At 43.2% G+C, this 24,725-nt stretch overlaps 1 protein-coding gene across 1 annotated transcript in view; it reads left to right on the forward strand.

Annotated features, from left to right (window-relative positions):
• LOC144677650 (enhancer of polycomb homolog 1-like) overlaps positions 1-24,725 on the forward strand; it is a 219,830-nt gene that overhangs the window by 54,985 nt on the left and 140,120 nt on the right. Inside the window, exon 2 of the mRNA XM_078537695.1 lies at positions 14,267-14,401. Coding sequence (XP_078393821.1) covers positions 14,351-14,401 — 51 coding nt within the window. The 5' untranslated portion in view covers positions 14,267-14,350. The remainder of the gene's footprint in view (positions 1-14,266; positions 14,402-24,725) is intronic.

Below are 24,725 nucleotides of genomic sequence, written 5' to 3' on the forward strand. Positions count from 1 at the left end.
CCTCTCTCCTCTCTCCATCTCCCCCCAACTTGTCAATAAGGCCAATGCTGCCACGCTTCAAGGAGAGTTTGAGTGTTTGCAGAAGGCGGAGTTGGCGCAGCTGCACCTGTGGTGGATCTCTTCATCAATGGTGGCCTTTTGCGAGAAGTGACTACCGAGGTATGGGAAGTGGTCAACATATCCTGGAGTGTCTCCTTCAACATGTATGGGAGGTGGAATATTTGGCTATGAGTTTTGTTTTGGCAATTTTCAAGTACAAGCCATGTTTATAATTAAAGAGATTGAGAGTGGCTTGTAAATCTGGTGCAGAGTGGGCAACAACACTGCAGTCATCCCCAAATTGTAGATCATATATATCTATGGTGGTCAGTCTAATTTCGGCATGGAGGCGACCATCTAGATGATATTTAATTCTGACATCGAAGGACATCTGACCTTCGAGGTGAATAGTCACCATCAGTGGATTTTGAATATTATGGGGGCTATCACACAGTCTTGTTTGACCCTAGTCTGTTTCAGATCTCCCACTGAAGACAGTTACAGTCATGTCATCATGAAGCAACTGCAGGATTGTGCTCCAAAAAAAATCCGCAGAAACTCATGATTTAGAGCCAAATGTTTGGGTCAGGGCACTGATGCAACAAAGAGTTCCCGGTGGTGTTCTCAACATTTTTCTTAGATTTGCCTGGTAACAAAGACCACGTCAGAGGTTGTTCTGGAAAGGGGGCATGTGTGTAATGTGGGAGGTCTTTCACTCCCAAATCTGTAGGATGAGTGAATGGAGTGTTGATGTGAGCAAAAATCCACCAGCTTTGAAGATCTCAGTTGGAATACCATGAGGGCTGCAGGCTTTGTTGTTTTTCATCCATTTGATTGCTTGTTGCAGCTCTCCCATTGATGGTGGTTCACCCATGGATTCAACCACAGGGCACTGGGAGATAACCTGGAAGATGTCAGCTGCCACTGTGGATTCACGGTAGTGGAGTTGGTCAAAATATTCTTTCTAACATTGATGGATGGCAGTCTCATTTTTGAGAAGAGAAACTCCATCCTTTGAATGAAGGGGATTTTTTTCCATTTGTTCTTGGTCTATAGATGGCCCTGGTGGCTTCAAAAATGCTTTACATGCGATGATGATCTCTTGAACTTTCTCTTCTCACTCATGTCCTTTATCTTCTGGATTTCTTCAATTGTACCCAAAATTTAAATGGACATGCAGAGTTATATTGAGATCATATGCTTAATGACCATGACTCTTATTCTTTGTTTATTAATCAAAAGTGTAATTATTAGCCACATTTGACTCCTGGCTAACCTGTTGAACAACACAGCTGTCGCATCATGTGTTGGCATCAAGGTGCCCTAGCGAAATGCAAGTCAATGGGAATCAGGAAGAAAACTCTCCACTGGCTGGAGTCGTACTGAGCTCAAAGGAAGATGGTTGTGGGAGGCCAATTATCTCAGCCCTAGGACATCACTGCAGGAGTTCCTGAAGGTAGTGCCCTAGGTCCAACCATCTTCAGCTGAATCATCAATGACCTTCCCTCTATCATAAGGTCAGAAGTGGGGATGTTCACTGATTGTGTCCATATGCAGCAAGACCTGGACAATATTTAGACTTGGGCTGATAACTGATGAGTAGCATTTGTGCCACACAAGTGCCAGATAATGACCATCTCCAACAAGAGAGAAACCACCTCCCCTTGACATTCAATGATATTCCATTGCTGAATCCCCCATCATCAACATCCTGGGGTTAGCATTGGCCAGAAACTGAACTGGACTAACCATATAAATACTATGGTGACAAGAACAGGTCAGAGGCTGGAAATTCTGCAGCGAGTAGCTCACCACCTGACTCCCCAAAGCCTGTCCACTATTTCCAAGGCACAAGTCAGGAGTGCGATGGAATACTCACCGCTTCCCTGGACGAATGCAGCTCCAACAACACTCGAGAAGCTTGACACCATCCAGGACAAATCAGTCCTCTTGATTGGCACCACATTCACCACATTCAGCTTTCACTACCTCCACCACTGGCGCACAGTATTACCAGTGTGTACCATCTACAAGATTTCCTGCAACAACCGCACAAACCTCCTTTGACAGCACCTTTCAACCAGCACGTAATGTCCTCTCACCTAGAGCAGCAGTACTAACTAGAAAAATAGCGAGGTCCAATTGGGATATTGGAAAATTTTAATTAGGCTACAAGTAGAATTTAAAAAATACTCTAATTCCACTCAAGAATTTTTAAAAATTCACTGCGATTTATTTCTTCAAAAAGGTGTACAAAAACACAAAAAAGGATTATAAAAGATAAATGCATGAGTTCCAGTACAAAATATGAATATCACATCTTACATTTATTTTGATGATGTTGGATGGAATTTCCCTGCGACACCCATCCTACCCTCATTCGCCTGTGGCCTGGATCCCTTGCTGATCCTGGGTCTTTGGTGGCAGCATTGCCAGCAGCTACCATGTTCCCCTTGTGGCACTGATGACAGTAAGGTGCTGTCGGCCTCTCTTTGTGTCGGAATTTCCGCCCTGGGGTCCTTGATCCTGGAGACGACTCATCGCTGGCCACAAGAACTTGATTGGCATTTATTACAGTGGGCCTTCCTCAAAGGAGGCAATGCAGGGCTCTTGCTGGGTCTCCGGCTGGTGGGCAACACTCCCATCAACTGGATTAATTTTTTTCTCCTCTCTTCCGGGCCGCAGGAAAGACTAGTGCGGGGCACAAACGGCCCAGGGGCTGCATAGTGAATACCACTGACCTAGAAGGACGAGGGCAGCAGACGCTTGGGAATACCACCACCTACAAGATCCCCTCCAAGTTACACACCATCCTGACTTGGAACTATATCGCCATTCCTTCACTGTCACTGGATCAAAATCCTGGGACTCCCTTGCTTGACGGCACTGTGGGTGTACCTACTTGACGTGGTGGTTCAAGCCAACACCAAACAACCACCACCACCTCCTGAGCAATAAGGAATGAGCAACAAGTGTTGGCCTAGCAATCTCTCATCTCAAGAAAGAATAAAACAAACATAATTTGCCTATATGTATTTGCTCAATAGAAAATAGATAAAAAATAGAGGGGATTTGATCGAGGTGCTCAGAGTCATGAGGGGTCTGGACAGAGTAGATAGGGTGAAACTGTTCCCATTGGTGGAAGGATCGAGAACCGGAGCGCACTGTTTTAAAGTGATTGGCCAGAAAAAAAGTTGTGAAATGAGGAGAAACATTTTTATGCAGCCAGTGGTTAAGATCTGGAATGCACTGCCTGAGGGTTTGGTGGAGGCAGGTTCAAAAGAGAATTAGATATTTATCAGAATAAAAATAAAAATGAGGGCTATGGGGAAAAGACAGAAGTGGACTAGCCGATACACTCTCGCAGAGAGCCAGAACTGACATTGTGCTGAATGGCCTCCTGTGTAGTAACCATTCTAGGATTCTACAATAAAAAAAACAGTTGAAATGATTGTTTGAGGGGAATTTGTCCTCTGTTAGATCCTAGTGTGAACAAAAATGAATATTGGAGTTTAGAAATACAGAACTGAAACATTCAAGCTGAAGTACTCACTGCGATGTAGAAACAGATTGTGTAAGCTCATAACATGATGTGCCACTGGACCTGTGATATGGATTTATTTTTTAATTAATTTGAAAGCCTGGGCCATCCAGATTTCAATTTATGTCAGGAATACCTACTTTTCAGTATTATAATCCCAATTGTTTTTTTAATTGTAAGTTTGTGTGCTGGATAAGGTCAAATGTGCTGCCCTTGTCAGATATCAAATATTTTGGTATCTGACCAAATATGCATCATTATTTTGGGGCTAATGGTCATTACCCCGGAAACGGCTGTAATATTTTCATTATGTGGCATGTTGCTCACTCTTTTTGAAGAAGAAAATGTTGTAGCATTGGAATGGGGACTGGCTATTCAGCGGCCAGCTTTAACCTACCCGCTGACCCCGCTGAGAGACTCTTTAACCGCAGAGAAGTATCTTGGGCTGGAAACCTGAATGTGTTTGCTATTTTAAAGGCAAAATACTGCGGATGCTGGAAATCTGAAACAAAAACAAAAAAGGCTGGAAAATCTCAGCAGGCCTGACAGCATCTGTGGAGAGACAGAGCTCTGAACAAGAGTCATACGGACTTGAAACGTTAGCTCTTTTTTTTCCTCTACACAGATGCTGTCAGACCTGCTGAGCTTTTCCAGCATTTTTTGTGTTTGTGTTTGCTATTTCTCGGCTGGCACAGAAAAGTCCAGTTTTGGTGCAAAGAAAGAATCTGGAAAAGGACGAGGATTAATTACAATGCTTTGAAATAAACTTGATGGCCTCACAAGTAATATGTACAAAAGTGAGAAGCAAACTCTCTTCTTCAGTTCACTCCTAACAGAAAACTTCTCTCCTTTTGGAGCCAGGTACGTCCCCACATTGATCTCCATCTGCCACTGTTTTAACACACCTGCTCTGCCTACATTCTCCCTGCTCCTATCTACATAATTAACTGAAACTAACAAGGAAGTTCTGGTTAAAGAATTGTCCCAAAATCTCTTTAGTCATAATTCCACAGATGGGGGTTTAAACTTGTAAAACACATTCACCTGTTTAATACAAGACGGAATAAAGATGATATATTCCCTATAATGGACTTTATCTCTTTCGTTTGCTTAAAAAAATCACCTCATTTTTTGGTGCACCGCAGAGGAAGGATGCAGGTTGATTTTAATGCAGCAGATTTTTATTGTAATTCAAAATTTAAGGTGGAATGTTTGTCATGATGGTTGCACTGCATAGTAATCTCCTGTGTGGAGCATGTATATCAATAGGAAAAAATAATGATAAAAACAAATTAATATTGTTTAGGTATAAATTTTTTTAAAATAAGAAGCCGCACTGCATGGTTTATTCAGGTACTCGCTTTTCCAGCTGCAGCTCTGCAGGTTCATCTTACATTTGGGACTATTTGCATATAGCTCAAGTGCCAGAACAGAAATTTAACTCAATGTGTGGACATAGTGATTTGTATTTTTCGATGCTGGTTTACTGCGCAGAATGCCAGAGGTTTGCTGTATGTACATGTTGAACTTCTTGTTTGTATCCCTGGATTCGTTACCCATCAGTGACAAACTTCCCTCCACTTTCCATAGCTAAAATTTGAACACAAGTCTCTGAACCATACAGTAATGTTTATTTGTTGCACAAAATGTTCTTGCAATATTTTATTAAATGTGCGAAAGTGGCATAAGATTCTCTGGAAGCAGGATTTCATGGCTGATGCAGTAAAAAACATGCAGGCTGAAGTTCTATAGGACTTTTGCATTTCTCCCTGTGTTAGCCCAGAGGGAGAATGTAAGTACCACAAGATAAACAGTGGAGCTGTGATTGTACTGGGTCTCCATTGTTTCCATTGATTTACTCTACCTTGAACTTTGGATGGACAGGTGTTATCACTCCTGTACCTGAAATGGCATCCCATATAGGAATGACAGCCAACTTGGATTGAGGCATACTAGTCTCTACAAGGGTGTATGTGGGCCTCATTGGCGGGGTCCAATATTGGCCCGGAAGATATTTACAATTTGAAATCAAAATTACTGCAGATTATCCTCCTTGCTGTAATCGGGCAGGGATGGAGGGGTGCTGATAAGACTGGTTGGCGGAAAGAATATGGGTCACCACATGAGTTGTTGGCAGGTTTTGAACAGGTGACCACTAGAGATGTGCCTGAAGTGGCACTTTAATTTGCCTGACTCATGCTATTGAGGTGTCTTTCCACTAATTCTATGCTGGTGGACACAGTGAGAGGGTGAGGGTTTCTTATTATGGCAGACTTGAATTGTTGGAGGTAGAGTTAGGCCTACCTACTGTACAAAAATAAGTATGATTGGAAACACTGCAGACCATTTACACATGCATAAAATACACCATTAACATTGCAGGCATGTTAATTATGCCTATTTAACTCTTTCGAGTTATCAACAGTCACAGATTGCAACTCATTCGAGTACAATCACAGTTCTTGGTTTCGGGAGTGGGATATGAACCCACAACCCTCTGATTCAAAGGCGAGGGTGCTATGAACTGATTTCAACCCTGTGATTGCTTATCGTTATTTCAATGAAAACATATGAAACGTCCATTCTATTCAAACAGCTTGTGCCCTACTAATCCCTCGTAACCAGGCTGCTTCCCCTTGACTCTCCCGTTCATTTTGTCAGTGAGCCGTTATGAACACTACTGCCACCTAGCCTCAGACCATTGGGAGTGGAAGATACCCCTGCTCCAGCATCTCGCATTCTCTTTCCAGAAGTGCCAAAATCGCACCAACAGATATTGGAGTGAGGGGCATGAGTGGTATTTTAAAGCCTAGCTCTTTGACTGAGTTTTTGGTCATCTAATCTAATATCAGTTGTGGATTGGTGGGGAGCGGGGGGGGGAAAGTGAAGCTGAAGTCTAAGATCAGCCATGACCCAGTGAATGATGGACCAGACTTGATGGGCGATATGGTCTACTCCTGCTCCTATCTCTTGTGCTGTACGTTCTTTTATCACATTCCTGTGGAGTGCCTTATGTCAAAGGTGCTATATAAATATAAGTTGTTATAATTTGGATCCTGCCAATCAGATTTTTTAATGGACAGTGGGGAGTGTGGAGCATAACAGCAAGATAACCAACTGAAGGGAAGAGTAACCAAGAATAGCACTGGCTCATGCTGATACATGTCATAGGGTTATATTTAGGTCTTGTTTTGTGTTGTCAGCTTTTTAAAACTATTGGTCAGCTCCTGCTTTTTTTTGAGGTTGCCACGTGTGGCTTTGTACAGAACAGTGTGTTTCAAGTGTCTGCGTATTAGTATGAGAAACTGAAAGAAAATTTGGTGGAAATAATCCACCAACTGTAAAGTTATAACAATGCGGCAAATGCAGAGGAAGTGAAGGATTGCAGCTACAGGCATCACAAAACAAAATGGTGTGCAGCAGGGTTAGATGTGATTCAGGGAACATTGATTTACACAATACGAAGTAATGAGAATTTCACATACTGTACTTTGTATGATTTTCTAAAATAAATTGTTAAACCACTTAATTCCAAGGCTTATCCATGCAGGCAGCATTAAGGCTGTATTGATGCTAACTGCTGTGTCAGCTGGCAGAATAGCAGCCCACAGTGCCCAGGGGAACCTCTGGTAGTTAGTTTTTAAAAAATCCTCCAAACATCAGAACATTCCTGCTAACGTGTGAAGCTGGAAAATGAATAAATGCTGTGTAGTTTGCATTCAATGTGTTGTCATGCTCCCCCTGGCTGTTGAATGTAGAGTAGTTGAAATGTAACTGAGTGTGCATTCTTTGAGTCATTGCTGCCAGGAAAAAAATTCTTATTACAGTCCCAAGAAATAGTGTAGAATTAAAATTAGTAAATGCAAAAGCAAAATCAGTACTGGACTCCTATACAGAGTTCCTTCCAATTAAAGCATATGAAATTAGCTGTTTTGTTTGCCACATGTGAACCTACTTAAATTGGTTTAAATAGGCTGTCTTTCAAATAACAACCAAAATCTGAGCCGTGTTGGTAGTAGGGACACTGGTAGTGGTGGGGGCTAGGGAATGAGGAAAAGGCAAGAATAACATGCTACATTTGGATTACCTGTGAACAACGCCTCTAACAAATGCTTGTTCTCACCAAATTTCAGGTACTAACTTCTCTGTTTATAATGGCTATTGTAGGAATCATGCATGTAACCTTTTTGCACGTCCGCTAAAGGTACTTTCTTTGGGCACTCACAAAGTGGATCTTGGCTTAAGAAGATGTATATCCATATCTGAACTGTATTTTAAAAAGAAATACTTTCTGCTTTCTTAAGCATTCAGTTTAATATTTTGAGAGAGAAATTTTGAATTAACTTTAACAACATTACAGTTAAGGACCTGGACTATGTCACTGAAGGAGATTTAAAGTTGAGAATGGTCATGAGTTTATTACAAAAGTTTTTTTTCCCTCCTGTTCATTTTGTTTCGGCATCTTTCACAAGGTCCAATGTAAAATTATTCTAAATAAACCTGATATATGATGCAATTCAAAATAAACTATATATGGAATTGGAAGTGTGTGTATGTGTGAATATATAGTACAAAAACAGAATTACCTGGAAAAAGGTGGTGGTGAGCTGCCTTCTTGAACTGCTGCAGCCCATGTGTGTTGGTACACCCACAGTGCTGTTAGGAAGGGAGTTCCAGGATTTTTGACCCAGCCACAGTGAAGGAACGGTGACATATTTCCAAGTCAGGATGGTGAGTGACATGGAGGGGAACTTCCAGGTGGTGGTGTTCCCATTTATCTGCTGTCCTTGTCCTTCTAGGTGGTAGTGGTTGTGGGTTTGGAAGGTGCTGTCGAAGGAGTCTTGGTGAATTCCTGCATTGCAGCTTGTATATGGCACACACTGCTGCTACTGTGCGTCGGTGGTGGAGGGAGTGAATGTTTTGGATGTGGTGCCAATCAAGCAGGCTGCTTTGTCCTGGACGGTGTCAAGCTTCTAGAGTGTTGCAGGAGCTGCACTCATCCAGGCAAGCGGGGAGTATCCCATCACATTCCTGACTTCTGCCTTGTACATGGTGGACAAGCTTTGAGGAGTCAGGAGGTGAGTTACTCATCGCAGGGATCCAGTGACAGTAAGGACATTGAACATCAAGGGGTGATGTTTGGATTCTCTCTTGTTGGAGATGGTCATTGCCTGACACCTGTGTGGTGCAAATGTTACTTGCTGCTTGTCAGCCCAAGCCTGGATATTGTCCAGACCTTGCTGCATTTGGACATGGATTGCTTCAGTATCTGAGGAGTTGTGAATGGTGCTGAACATTGTGCAGTCATCAGTGAACATCCCCACTTCTGACCTTTATGATGGAAGGAAGGTCATTGATGAAGCAGCTGAAGATGGTTGGGCTGAGGACACTTCCCTGAGGAACTCCTGCAGTGATGTCCTGGAGCTGAGATGACTGACCTCCAACGACCACAACCATCTTCCTTTGTGCTAGGTATGACTAAACCAGCAGAGAGTTTTCCCCCTGATCCCCACTGACTCCAGTTTTTTGCTAGGACTCCTTGATGCCACACTCGGTCAAATGCTGCCTTGATGTCCAGGGCAGTCACTCTCACCTCACCTTGGGAGTTCAGCTCTTTTGTCCATGTTTGAACCAAGGCTGTAATGAGGTCAGGAGCTGGGTGGCCCTGGCAGAACCCAAACTAGGCACCAGTGAGCAGGTTATTGCTAAGCAAATGCTGCTTGATAGCACTGTTGATGACACCTTCCATTACTTTACTGATGATTGCGAGTAGACTGACAGGGTGGTAGTTGGCCAGGTTGGATTTCTCCTGCTTTGTGCGTGTACAGGACATACCTGGGCAATTTTCCACATAGCCGGGTAGATGCCAGTGTTGTAGCTGTACTGGAACAGCTTGGCTCGGGGTGCGGCAAGTTTTGGAGCACAAGTCTTCAGTACTATTGCTGGAATGATGTCAGGGCCCATAGCCTTTGCACTATCCAGTGCCTTCAGCTGTTTCTTGATATCACGTGGAGTGAATTGAATTGGCTGAAGACTGGCATCTGTAATGCTGGGGACCTCAGGAGGAGGCCGCTCAGCACTTCTGGCTGAAGATTGTTGCGAATGCTTTGGCCTTATCTTTTGCACTGCTGTGCTGGGCTCCTCATGAGGATGGGGATATATGTGGAACTTCCTCCTCCAGTGAGCTGTTTAATTGTCCACCACCATTCACGAAAGGATGTGGCAGGACTGCAGAGTTTAGATCTGACCCTTCGGTTGTTGGATCACTTAGCTCTGTCTATCACTTGCTGTTTATGCTGTTTGGCACACAAGTAGTCCTGTTTTGTAGCTTCACCAGGTTGACAGCTCATTTTTAGGTATGCCTGGTGTTCCTGGCATGCCCTCCTGCACACTTCATTGAACCAGATTTGATCCCCTGGCTTGATGGTAGAGTGGAGGATATGCTGGGCCATGAGGTTACAGATTGTGTTCGAATGCAATTCTGCTGCTGCTGATGGCCCACGGTGCCTCATGGATGCCCAGTCTTGAGTTGCTAGATCTGTTTGAAATCTATCCCATTTAGCACAGTGGTAGTGCCACACAACGTGATGGAGGGTATCCTCAATGTGAAGGTGGGACTTCATCTCCACAATGGCTATGCGGTGGTCACTCCTCCTAATACTGTCATGGACAGATGCATCTGTGGCAGACAGGTTGATGAGGATGAGGTCAAGTATGTTTATTCCCCCTTATTGGTTCTCTCACCACCTGCTGCAGACACTGTCTAGCAGCTATGTCATTTAGGGCTCAGTCAGTAATGGTGCTACCGAGCCATTCTTGGTGGTGGATATTGAAGTTCCCCCACCCAGAGTACATTCTGTGCCCTTGCCACCCTCAGTGCTTCCTCCAAGTGACATTCAACATGGCGGAGCACTGATTCCTCAGCTGAGGGTGGGTGGTACGTGGTAATCAGCAAGTGGTTTCCTTGCCCATGTTTGGCCTGATGCCATGAGACTTCATGGGGGTCTGGAGTCAATGTTGAGGACTCCCAGGGCAACTCTTTCTCCCGACTGTGTGCCACCACCTCTGCTGGGTCTGTCCTGCTGGTAGGACAGGACATATCCAGGGATGGTGGTGTCTGGGACATTATCTGTAAGGTATGATCCGGTGTGGATGACTATGTCAGGCTGTTGCTTGACTAGTCTGTGAGACAGCTCTCCCAATTTTGGCACTAGTCCCCAGAAGTTAGTAATGAGGGCTTTGCAGGGTCGACGGGGCCTAGGTCGATGCCAGGTGGTCTGTCTGGTTTCATTTTTTTGTGCCTTTGTAGCGGTTTAGTGGCTTGCTAGGCCATTTCAGAGGGCATTTAAGAGTCAACCACATTGCTGTGAGTCTGGAGTCACATTTAGGCCAGACCAGATTTTTTTATTGAATTTATCTGCCGTGGCGGGATTTGAACCCGGGTCCCCAGACCATTACTCTGGGTCTCTGGATTACTAGTCCAGTGACAATACCACTATGCCATCGCCTACCAATCTGATTAAGGTATTAAACTTTGGGAAGACGGAAACCATTGTTTCCGGTCCCCACTTCAAACCCCGTTCCTTAACTGACTCCATCCCTTTCCCTGGCAAGCCAGTCTGTTCATCAACTTGTTGTCACTTTTGATCCCAGGAAGAGCTTCTAACCTCATTAGTGCCATTGTTAAGGCTGCCTATTTCTACCCATAACTTCACCCCTATCTCAAATAATCTGCTGCTGATTCATGTCTTCCTTACCTCCCAGACTTGACTATTCCAATGCACTGTTGGCTGGTCGCCCGCATTCTACCCTCGGTAAACTTGAGGTCGTCCGAGACTCTGCTGCCCATGTCTTAACTCGCACCAAGTTCCATTCCCCTATCACCCCATGCTCGCTGACTTAAATTGGCACCTGATCAAGCAACATCTTCATTTTAAAATTCTCATCCTTCTTTTCAAACCCCTCCATCTCTATTTCTGTAATCTCCAGCAACCTCATAACCTACTGAGATATCTGTACTCCTCTAAACTGGCTGCTTCTGCATCCTTGATTTTAATCGCTGCAGCATTGGTGGCTGTGCCTATAGTGGTCTATGCCCCAAGCTCTGGAATATGTCCCTCTCTGCCTCTATCTCTACCCCTCTTTTCTCCTTTAAGACACTCCTTTAAAAACCTACCTCTAACCAAGCTTTTGGTCACCTGAATTCACATCTCCTTAAGTAACTCAGTGACATACTTTGTTTTATAATGCTCCTCTGATGCTGCAAAGGCTATGGGCCCTGACAATAGTACTGAAGACTTACTGTGCCCCTAGCCAAGCTGTTCCAGTACAGCTATAGCACTGGCATCTACCTGGCTATGTGGAAAATTGCCCAGATATGTCCTGTACACGAAAAGCAGGACAAATCCAACCTGGCCAATTACCGCTTCATTAGTCTACTCTCCATTATCAGTAAAATGATGGAAGGGGTCATCAACAGTGCTATCGAGCAGCACTTGCTTAGCAATAATGTGCTTACTGATGCTCAGTTTGGGTTCTGTCAGGGTCACTCAGCTCCTGACCTCTTTACAGCCTTGGTTCAAGCGTGGACAAAGGAGCTGAACTCCCCAGGTGAGGTGAGAGTGACTGTCCTTGACGTCAAGGCCGCATTTGACTCAAAGAGCCCTAGCAAAACTGGAGTTGATGGGAATCGGGCGTGAAAACTCTCCATTGGTTGGAGTCATACCTAGCACATGGGAAGATGGTTGTGGTTGTTGGAGGTCAGTCATCTCATTTCCAGGACATCACTGCAGGAGTTTCGCAGAGTAGTGTCCTCGGCCCAACCATCTTCAGCTGCTTCATCAACGACCTTCCTTCCATCATAAGGTCAGCAGTGGGTATGTTCACTGATGATTGCACAATGTTCAGCACCATTCGCGATGACTCAGATGCTGAAGCAGTCCATGTCCAAATGTAGCAAGACCTGGACAATATCCAGGCTTGGGCTGACAAGTGGCAAGTCACATTTGCGTCACACGAATGCACGAATGTCAGGCAATGACCATCTCCAACAAGAAAGAATCTAACCATTGCCCCTTGACATTCAATGGCTTAACCATTGCTGTATTCCCCCCCCCCCCCACTATCAACGTCCTGGGGGTTACCATTGACCAGAAACTGAATGGGACTAGCCATATAAATATGGTGGCTTCAAGAGCAGGTCAGAGGCTAGGAATCCTGCGACAAGTAACTCACGTCCTGACTCCCCAAAGCCTGTCGACCAAAAAAAAGGCACAAGTCAGGAGTGTGATTCAATATTCCCCACTTGTCTGGATAAGTACAGCTCGCACAACACTCAAGAATCTTGACACGATCCAGGACAAAGCAGCCTGCTTGATTGGCACCACATCCACAAATATTCACTGCTTCCACCACCAATGCACAGTAGCAGCAGTGTGTACCATCTACAAGATGCACTGCAGGAACCCACCAAGGCTCCTTAGACAGCACCTTCCAAACCCATGACCACTATCATCTAGAAGGACAAGGGCAGGAGATACATGGGAACGCTACAACCTGGATGTTCCCCTCCAAATCACTCCCCATCCTGACTTGGGAGTATTTCGCCATTCCTGGAACTTGGAATCTTGGAACTCCCTTCCTAGCAGCACTGTGGGTGTACCTATACCATATGGACTGCAGCAGTCCAAGAAGGCAGCTTGCCACCCCCTTCTCGAGGGCAACTAGGGATGGGTAATAAATGCTGGCCCAGCCAACGAAGCTCACATCCTGTGAATGAATTTTTAAAAAAAAAAATAAAGGTGCTATATAAATAGAAGCTGTTGTTATTCTCACTGAGGTGCACAGAATGCAAATCAGGAAATATAAATTGCATTTACACCATGTGCCAGAAGTGAAATAAAGTTTTGGAAATACAGATGGGATTAAGGGGGAAGAGAGGTGAGACAAAAATATTGCAACATAATTATTTTGAGGAAATAAGACTCCTTGTAAAATTAATTTTTCAAGACTAAAGAGGTTGCTTGGTGGTAATTATCACTTAATAGGCAGTTTAAAAACTCACTCATCCCTGAATGTGCTAGCACTAACATTTTTAGCCATCCCTAATGTGGCACTCGTGGGTAAATACCCCAAGTTCATACCATTTAGTGATTTCTGTTGGCGAGGACTGAAATAGCACACCATGTGGAGGAGCAGGGTATCTGACAGCAACCTCTACCATTACATACAGTTGTACTAGCCTGGATTTTACTATCAATAAACTCATACAGTAAGTTTGAATTCTGTCAGTACAAAGCATGTTGATTTCTATTGTCAACAATGACCTTCAAAATAAATCCTATGTAATACAGTATAATTTATTTTTTGCTCAAGTCCCCAGGGTTCAGGAAGTATGCGCTTGAGTAATCATTAAGATATAAAGGATTATATTCCAGTTGACACACAATGCCTTTTTAAGTAACTTCTTGTTACAATTGCATCACTTGTATGAATGAATATGACCTGAAGTTGTTATATATTTATCCACCTAATGTTTAAGCTTCACATATTATAAAAGCTTGTCAATTAAGAAAAATGCTTGCTGTTTGCTTGCTTGAAATTGAATGTAGTTGAAATTAACATTTCTGTAGTTATATGCCATAATGCCAAAAGAAATGTTGCTGAAATGAGTTTTTATACTTGCAGGCCTTTCTTTCCATTGCAACCCACTGACAGTCATCTTGAAGGAAACCATACAAATTTCTTTTGTAACTATGGATTGGATATTGTATGTTAATTTTAACCGAAGCCTTGATGATTCCACTAAAGGATACTTGCTTGGTAAGTCTTTAAAAGTCTTTATGTACAAGGTATGTTAGTATGCACCATGCCAGATTTCTCACAAAGCTAGGCGTGGACACTTTAATGTGATGAAATTGAAGATGCCTCAATCTTTGCTAATATTAAAGTGCTACATTGCTGATTTTTTTTTTCAATTAAAAATAATCTGCTGCTGAACATTTTCATTCTAACATGCAAATTCTCATTAGCAACCTTATTTTCACTAATAGCAACTTTATTTTCACAAATACTCCATGAGTTAAGACTTGAATTGTTTTACTTTCTGTTCTATACGCTTCAGGATAATTGTCTGTTGGTGCATTTTTGGGTACACTGTCTTTGTAAATTGGCAATATTAGCATTGCAGCATAAGATCCCATGTCAACCTTATTGGAGGATTTCTAAGTTTTAAATGTAAAGCAAAAACAGTGCTTCACGTGAGGATTTAAAATGCTGTACTATGTGGTGTAATGTGCATTATTTCATTATTTTGCCTGAAAAATTGGTCTGTCTTTGATTTTGAGAGAGATTTTTCTGTCCCTAAAATGATATTGGAACACTAAACTTAAATCATCAAACCTTGATCCAGAGCATTGGTATTGCCATCAGTGGAACACACTGTAGAATGTGATCTGAAATAGCAGACCTAAAGTACAATGCCAAGAGATGTAGTGTACAACCATGACTGAACACTGGAAGTACAGACAAGGTACATCTCACACTCTACACAAATATGAATGTACCTGTAAGTAAATTGGTCAGTTTAGCCAGTATCCTAAATGTCAGAATTATGAAACTTCAGCATTTTTAAAAGGTTCAGCAAAGCGCTCTTTTTTTTAAGATTAAAATTACATATTTTATAGAGTGGGCTGGGAGGTGGTGGTGAAGGGTAGGAAAGAGACCAAACCAAATTATGATTTACTTTAAGTCAAGTCCTGACCTAATGTCAGCTGGGTTTAGAAAAGTTACAGTACAGAAGGGAAACCATTCAGCCTAACACATTTCCAGAATTATATAAAATGTATAGCACAGAAAGGGGAATTTCTGCCCAACTGATTCATGCTGGTTTTTAGGCTGTACACGAGCCTCCTCCCACCCCTCTTCTAACTCTCTCAGCATTACTTTCTATTCCTTTTGCTAGTTTCCAGCTAAATGCATTTATGCTACTCACCTCAACTATTCCTTATGGTAGCACGTTACACATACTAATCACCCTCCGGGTAAAAACATTTCATTTTGTAGTCATTCTTTTCTTATTTTTACTTTCAAAGCATAACACTATAATTTTCACTACTTTATAAAACAATATGAAGAGCAGATGAATCTTTATCATTGTGAATCGCATTTTTCTCCAAGATCTCAAATAAGATCATGTCTGATTCTCAAGAACGCTTCCCAAACACCAGTACCTAAAAGGTTGTCCTGACCAGGTAGTCCTGAGATATAGGATGATGCATCTTTAACGTTCAACCTTTCCTTATCATCCATTCATACTGCACAGAATAAAGTCATTTGTACAAATGTAACAAAGTCTTGTTAAAACTGTACAGGTCGTTGCTGACCACACGTGGACAATTTTGGCCGCCTCATTTGAGGAGGGATATACTTGCCTTAGTGGGCCAGTTCACTCAGTTAGCTAGACACTCATGTATGGATCAGATTAACACCAGCAGCATGGCTTTGATTCCACTTCCAGCTGAGGTAGACTCAGCACTTGCTCCTTTCCTTACCTGTAGTAAAAATCATAGCATTTTGCGTGGTTTGGCAAATAATCACCAAGGACCTGCCTTTGGGCAGAGAACTCAGGAAGATGATGGTTGCATTGGAGGCAATTCAAAGAAGGTTCACTAGGTTGATCCCAGGGATGAAGCGGTTGTCTTGTAAGAAAAGGTTGAACAGATTGGGCCTATACTTTTCGGAGTTTAGAAGAATGAGAGGTGATCTTATTGAAACATATAGGATTCTGCAGAGGCTTGACTGGGTAGGTGCCGAGAGGAACAAGAACACAAGAAAGGGGAGCAGAAGTAGACTGCAGTTGTGTCTGCTCCGCCATTCAGTATGACTGTGACTGATTTTGGGCATCAGCTCCAATTTCCTGTTCACTGCCCATACCCCTGGAATCCCTGAGAGACCAAAAATCTGTCTCGGACTTAAATCTATTCAACAATGCAGCATCCACAGCCCTCTGGGATAGCGAATTCCAAAGATTCACAACCTTTTGAGTGAAGTAATTTCTCTTCATCTTAGTCCTAAATGATCGGCCCTGATAAGGATGGTTCCCCTTCTTAGGAAGCATAGAACTAACGACACAGTTTAAAAATAATGGATCTCCCATTTAAGATGGCGATGAGGAGGAATTTCTTCTCTCTAAGGTGGTTAATCTTTGGAATTCACGACCCCAGAGAGCGGAGGAGGCTGGGTTGTTGAATATGTTCAAGGCTGAGTTAGACATGTTTTTGCTACAAGGAAGTCAAAGGTGTTGGGCAGGGGGTGCAGGCAGGAAAATGAAGTTAAGGCACTGTTAGATCAGCCATGATATTGAATACTGGGGCTGTCTCGAGGGACCAAATAGCCTACTCCTGCATCTACTTCTTATGCTCTGATATTCTTAAGAGCAGAGGAAATAGGTCCAGGAGTAGGCCATTTGGCCCCATCTCTTCAGTGGAGCTGCCAATTAATTCTCTTCCCCTGTTCTTTCCCTATAGCCCTTTTTTCCAATTCCATTTTGAACCTTACTATTGAACCTGCCCTCAGTGCATGCTGGTGCATTGGACCTATGTTGAAATGACTGAAAATTGATTGTTGTTTGCTCCTGCTAACAATGAGAGTAATTGACTTCTAATTAATGTACTAGCTATACCAGCTCCATTTTAAACAAATGACTTGGCATTACAATAAAATGTATTAATATATTATACATTACACAAATCTGGCCACTGAGCAGCATTGACATAAATGTGTGACATATGAGGCTGAAAATGATCACCATCCTAAGTTTTAAAATAAAAATGCTTCACCTTCCAAGAGAATTTTGGGTGTTTACAAGAACCTGGATATTTCATTGGCTTTATGCATAGAACAATCCAAAGTTTAACCTTGTTTTTAAAAAAAACATTTCCAGCTCAGATCATTTATATATAAGTAACTACAATTCATCTTATGGAATTGAAAGAAAGTATTGGATCATGTTTCCTTATCCCCTACATGCTACTAAATGCAAAAGGTTTATACAGTAAATATACAAACTGCTTTGGGATGCTGTCCATTCATTAGAACTCGGCATTTAATAACTCTGAACAATCCTTACCAGTGAATTTGAGATTATAAACTTTTTCTGGGCTTCCCTAGCATTTTGCATTCTGTAGCTAGGAATACATGTTCAGTAAAATTTCACAGGTACCTTCTTTAGGATTGGGCCTCAGTAAGGAACTAATTTGTTGGCCTAACTAATTTCTGAATAAAGTATGCCTCTGAGGAGATGCAATAGATGAGATGAGTTTGTACTTTTCATGAATTAGGTCATCCAATGGCAAGATTCAATAGCAATATCTAGATTGTAGTAAATAGTAATTTGTTTAGTCATAAAAACAACTCTTTACCATGGTGTCTAAACCACATTCCGCATTATTGTTGTGGAATCAGCAAGTCTTGTGTGGTGAAGCGAGACCTTTGTTGATGCATTCTGATTTGATATTCCAGTTTCTTTTCTCTAATAGACTAGTTTGTTGTGCAAAGGAAAGTAATTTTCCATTTTGTAATAAAAGCAGTAACATGGAGATGTTGAGATTAGCCAAATTACTTATTAGCAGTTGTACACTGGTTTTTAGTACTGGATGCTTTTCTCAAGTGGAATCTTTATTGATGCATAGGCCAGGGTTCTGTTGCATGTACTACATAAAGATGCTGTATTGTTTAGACATGAGGAATTGTCATTTCTCCCTTTCCTCAAATGCCAACACAAAAAATCAAATGTCAATATTGCTACATGCTGGTTGTACATTGATGACCTTCCACTAATGTGCCTCTTTACAAAATGAACTAGAGACCTCTACATGTAGTGAAAGTGTACTGCATCCTCAGTCATATAAGACATTTATAACCCAGTTTTTTTTTTAAAGTGTACTACTTTGTTGGATGTGTATTTAAAAATAAATGTCAGCAATTACACATCTTTATGAAGAACCAATCATATCCACCTATTTCTGCCTCCGTAATATTGTCCGACTTGACCTGTACCTGAGCTCATCTACTGACCTCTGTTACCTCCAGACTTAACTATTCCTGGCCAGACTCCCAGGTTCTACCCTCTGTAAACTTGACGTCATCCAAACACTGCTACCTGTATCCTCACTCGTGCCAAGCCGCTTCACCCATCACCCCTATGCCTGCTGACCTACATTGACTCCCATTTAAGCAATGCCTCAATTTTTTTTTTAATCCTCAGCCTTGTTTTCAAATCCCTTCATAGCCTCACCTCTCCCTATCTGTAATCTTCATCCCCCTCCCTATCTGTAATCTTCATCCCCCTCCTGAGTTATCTGAACATCTCACGTTCTGCCCTCTTGAAAATCACTGATTTTAATCACTGCACCGTTTGGCGGTTTGCCTTTGGCTGCATGGGCCCCAAGCTTTGGAACTCCCTCCCCAAACCTCTCTGCCTTTCTACCTCACATTCTTCTTTAAAGACAGTCCTTAAAACCCTCTTTGACCAATACTATGGCCATCTGCCCTAACATGTCCTTAGGTAGCTTGTATCATATTTTGTTAATGCTCTTGTGAAGCATCTTGGGATATTTATTATCTCGTTTCACAGGGGGAGGCGATGGCATAGTGGTATTGTCGCTGGACTAGAAATCCAGATACCCAGAGTAATGCTCTGGGGACCTGGGTTCGAATCCCGCCACGGCAGATGGTGGAATTTAAATTCAATAAAAATCTGGAATTAAAAGTCTAATGATGACCATGAAACCGTTGTTAAATGCCTCTGAAATGGCCTAGCAAGCCACTCAGTTGTATCAAACCGCCACAAAGTCTCAAAAAAGGAATGAAACTGCCACCAGGCATCAACCTAGGCACCAGAAACGACAATGGCAAACTCCACCCTGTCGATCCTGAAAAGTCGTCCTTACTAACATCCCCAAAATTGGGAGAGCTGTCTCACAATCTAGTCAAGCAACAGCCTGACATAGCCATCCTCACAGAATCACATCTCAGAGATAATGTCTGGGTAGACCCAGCAGAGGTGGCGGCACAGTTATAAACAGTCGGGAGAGAGTTGCCCCTTGGTTGTCCTCAACATCGACTCTGGACCCCTTGAGGTCACATGGCATTGGGTCAAACATGGGAAACCTCCTGCTGATTACCATGTACTGCCCTCCCTCAGCTGATTAATCAGTGCTCCTCCATGTTGAACATCACTTGAAGGAAACACTGAGGGTGGCAAGGGTGGGGAATGTACAATGGGCGGGGACTTCAACGTCCATCACCAAGAGTGATGGCTCGGTAGCACCACGACTGACCGAGTTGGCCGAGTCCTAAAGGACATAGCTGCTAGACTGCGGTAGGCGGTGAGGGAACCAACAAGAGGGGAAAAGATATTTGACCTCATCCTTACCAACCTGCCCCCGCAGATGCATCTGTCCATGACAGTATTGGTAGGAGTGACCACCGGACAGTTGTTGTGGAGACGAAGTCCTGCCTTCACATTGAGGATACCCTCCATCGTGTTGTGTGGCACTACCATTGTGCTTAGTGGGATAGATTTCAAACAGATCTAGCAACTCGAGACTGGGCATCCATGAGGCGCAGCAGAATTGTATGTGAACACAATCTGTAACCTCATGGCCCAGCATATCCTCCACTCTACCATTACCATCAAGCCAGGGGATCAAACCTGGTTCAATGAAGAGTGCAGGAGAGCATGCCAGGAGCAGCACCAGGCATACCTAAAAATGAGATGTCAACCTGGTGAAGGTATAACACAGGACTACTTGCGTGTCAAAAAGCATAAGCAGCAAGTGATAAACAGAGCTAAGCGATCCCACGACCAACAAATAAGCTCTGCAGTCCTGCCACATCCTGTCATGAATGGGGGTGGACAGTGAAACAACTCACTGGAGGTGGAGGATCCACAAATATCCCCAGCACATCAGTGCAAAAGATAAGGCTGAAGCATTTGCTACAATCTTCAGCCAGAAGTGCTGAGTGGATGATCCATCTCTGCCTCCTCTGGAGGTTCCTAGCATCACAGATGCCAGTCTTCAGCCAATTCGATTCACTCCACGTGATATCAAGAAGTGGCTGAAAACACTGGATAGTGCAAAGGCTATGGGCCCTGATAATATTCCATCAATAGTACTGAAGACTTGTGCTCCAGAACTTGCCGCACCCCAAGCCAAGCTGTTCCAGTACAGCTACAACACTGGCATCTACCCGGCTATGTGGAAAATTGCCCAAGTTTGTCCTGTACACACACAAAGCAGGAGAAATCCAACCTGGCCAATTACCACCCCGTCAGTCTACTCTCGGTCATCAGTAAAGTGAAGGGGTCGTCAACAGTGCTATCAAGCAGCACTTGCTTAGCAATAACCTGCTCACTGACGCCCAGTTTGGGTTCCGCCAGAGCCACTCAGCTTCCAACCTTGGTTACAGCCTTGGTTCAAACATGGACAAAAGAGCTGAACTCTCGAGGTGAGGTGAGGGTGACTGCCCTTGACATCAAGGCCGGATTTGACTGAGTGCGGCATCAAGGAGCCCCAGCAAAACTGGAGTCAGTGGGAACCGGGGGGAAATTCTCCACTGGTTGGAGTCATACCTAGCACAAAAGAAGATGGTAGTTGGAGGTCAGTCATCTCAGCTCCAAGACATCACTGCAGGAGTTCCTCAGGGTCGTGTTCTCGGCCCAACCATCTTCATCAATAATCTTCCTTCCATCATAAGGTCAGAAGTGGGGATGTTCACTGATGATTGCACAGTGTTCACCATCCGTGACTCCTCGGACACTGAAGCAGTCCATGTCCAAATGCAGCAAGACCTGGACAATATCCCGGTTTGGGCTGACAAATGGCAAGTAACATTTGTGCCACAAGTGCCAGGCAATGACCATTTCCAACAAGAGAGAATCTATCCATCGCCCCTTGACGTTCAATGGCATTACCATCACTGAATCCCCCACTATCAACATCCTGGGGGTTACCATTGACCAGAAACTGAACTAGACTAGCCATATAAATACTGTAGCTACAAGAACAGGTCAGAGGCTAGGAATCCTGCGATGAGTAACTCACCTCCTGAATCCCCAATGCCTGTCCACCATCTGCAAGGCACAAGTCAGGAGTCTGATGGAATACTCCCCACTTGCTTGGATGAGTGCATTTCCCACAACACGAAGCTTGATACCATCCAGGACAAAGCAGCCCACTTGATTGGCACCACAAACATTCATTCCCTCCATCACCGACGCAAAATAGCAGCAGTGTGTACCATCTACAAGATGCACTGCCGGAATTCACCAAGGCTTCTTTGACAGCACCTTCCAAACCCACTACCACCTAGAAGGACAAGGGCAGCAAATAGATAGGAACACCACCACCTGCAAGTTCCCCTCCAAGTCACTCACCATCCTGACTTGGAAATATATCGCCACTCCTTCAGTGTTGCTGGGTCAAAATCCTGGAACACTCTCCCAAACAGCACTGTCGGTGTACCTACACCACATGGACTGCAACAGTTCAAGAAAGCAACTCACCACCATCTTCTCGAAGGCAACTAGGAATGGGCAATAAATGCTGGCCCAGCCAGCGAAGCCCACACCCTGTGAATGAATTTTAAAAAAATAACTGGGCCAATTCAATTTATTTTAATGGCTGCTGAAATGTCTCATCAAAAAGAATCTTAAGTTTTAGAAAAAAACATAAAACCGTTTTTCATTTAAAATTGTATATGGGTTTATTTCTTTTAAGAAAATGGGGTTGACAGGGTATTGTAATTGCATTTTACATCAACACCCAAATCACAATACGTTAAAGTTTTTTGATTCCAGGATTTTCAAGTAATGTGATTAATTTATATTGCTGTTACGATTAATTATTTACTTACAAGTCTATTTATGACCAAAGTTTTACATTTTTAGCAATTAATAGTATTTATAATATTATCATTTTTGTTTTGGGCAGTATCCATTTATTATTTTAGCATGAATCACTTCCTGGTCTGAATCTTGGCCCAGATACAAAGAAATATTCTGTGTTCTGTTTTGACAATGAGGATATTCCTCCCATTTACTAATGGCAAAATAAAGTTGGCATGAATCCAATGTTTTCCTGAAAGATTGACAGGGGCACAAGTTGCAGAGCTGCACAATTCCAAAACTTGGAATTCCAGTCAGCCAAATGGATCTTGCAGGAACAACAGGGAGCAGAACTTGATCCTTAGCGCAGATTCTAAATAGAACAAGGAGAAGTATCAGTAGTGCTCACATGTTGGCAAAAAGAGGCAGGTAGAGAGAGGAAGTTCTTTCTTGTGCACTTTTATCCCAGTCTTTCTTCCAGAAACAATTATCTGGGGAGCAAGGATTGATGGTGTTTTCTTCAAATAGCAAAGAATATAGGCAGCAAAGGTCAAAAGGCAACAAAATCAGATCATTCTTCCTTGTCTACACTGTGGAAAGCCATGCAAGTTGGCAATCGGGCGCCACAGCAATGTTAGAATGCACAACAGGTGATTCTACGCACGCAAGACATGGCCACCTTCGCTAACAAAGGGAAACCAATGAGAGAGAGAGAGGGGTCAGAAGCAGGTTAAAAACATGTGGAGTTACAAAAGCAAAAGTTGCTGATGCTGGAAATCTGAAATAAAAACAGAAAATGCTGGAAATACTTCAGCTGATCTGGCAATATCTGTGGAAAGAGAAACACAGTTAATAGCCCCGATTTTCACCAAGTTGGGCCAAATTTGGAGTCCTTCAAAAATGGCAAGTGGGACCCGATTCTGGGAATTCCCCCCCACCCCACCTTTTCATTTCCGGCAAATTTTCAGGCGTGGAATAAAAGTGTGGATAGCCATCCCACATGCAGCACTCCAGCCCTTGCCAGCTCCATTGTGGAGGTGGGAAGTTCAAAACCTGCCTCCCCCCTCCCCACTTTTACTGGAGTAGGGCTGCTTCTGTAAGTAGATGTGGTTCACAGCCTCTCAGAGGAGTCATGAACCATGGGGGAACCCCAGTCTTGAGTCATCAACCAAAGAAAACCATTCGGGGTCAATGAATCACAGCCATTCATAGTATCAATATATTCACTTCAGACCTCTTAAACTTGTGTAAGTAAATACACATGCAATGAAAAAACTCGCCAAAGAAACAGATTATCACAAGGTAACAGATATGTCAATCAAACAAAGTTTTTACTCCCCTCTGCTGCTGTATGAACATTACTTGCTGAGACCTAAGCTTGTTATCCATTTTTGGAGCTCTGTCAAGAATTCATTCTGATGCCACCTGTTCAGACTGCTTCTGTTGATACAGTTGCCAGATGGCCTCATTATGAATGCCTGGCAGGGCTCTAAAATGGCTAATGCCCTTGGATCTCAGCAAGTAATGTTTATACAGCTGCAGAGGGTGCTTTGAAGAGTCTTTTCACTGCATGCGTGAAGTTTGCAGTGAATAAAAGCTTATCAAATTGATACTATGACTGTGGTTGATGGTTTTGAGGTTGTAAGGTGAGCAATTTTTTTTCAAAGTAGATTTTCAAAGGGTGTTTGCTTATAATGTCACTTTCAGGATTATTTCAAAGAATTGTCAGACTTGCCAGTGGTTTATTAGCTCTGTACATAGTGGATACTAGTGGATACTAGGAGAGTGGGTATGGGGATGTATTGGGGTATAAGGGGGCATGGAGGGCAATGAAGCACATGGGTATGTGTGGTTGGAGGATGAGGGGAGGTGAGAGTTTGAAAGCCTGGTAATCATCATTACAACTAGCTCAGTGTCCCAGTAAATGTAGGCAGGCATTCTAGCCTACTGGCCTTGCCATAGCCCACTTTCATTGCTGCTTCGGGCCTACCTCTGGAGGCAGCGTGCCCAACTCCATCCTGCCGCCACCTCCCCAGGGTCCTTTTTAAAGGGGGTGGGTATGCTGAGTGGAGAAGCTTCCTAACTTGACCTTCCCATCCCCTCTATGTAAATATGGCCCCATATTTCAGGTCGATGACCTTTCAGCAACCTGAAACGTTAATCCTGTTTCTCTCTCCCCAAGTGCTGCCAGACATGCTTAGTATTTCCAGCATTTTCTGTTTTCACTCATAGAATTAAGTTTTTTTTAAAAACATT

The sequence above is a fragment of the Cetorhinus maximus genome, chromosome 3, assembly GCF_964194155.1.
Source record: "Cetorhinus maximus chromosome 3, sCetMax3.hap1.1, whole genome shotgun sequence".
Taxonomy (NCBI): domain Eukaryota; kingdom Metazoa; phylum Chordata; class Chondrichthyes; order Lamniformes; family Cetorhinidae; genus Cetorhinus; species Cetorhinus maximus.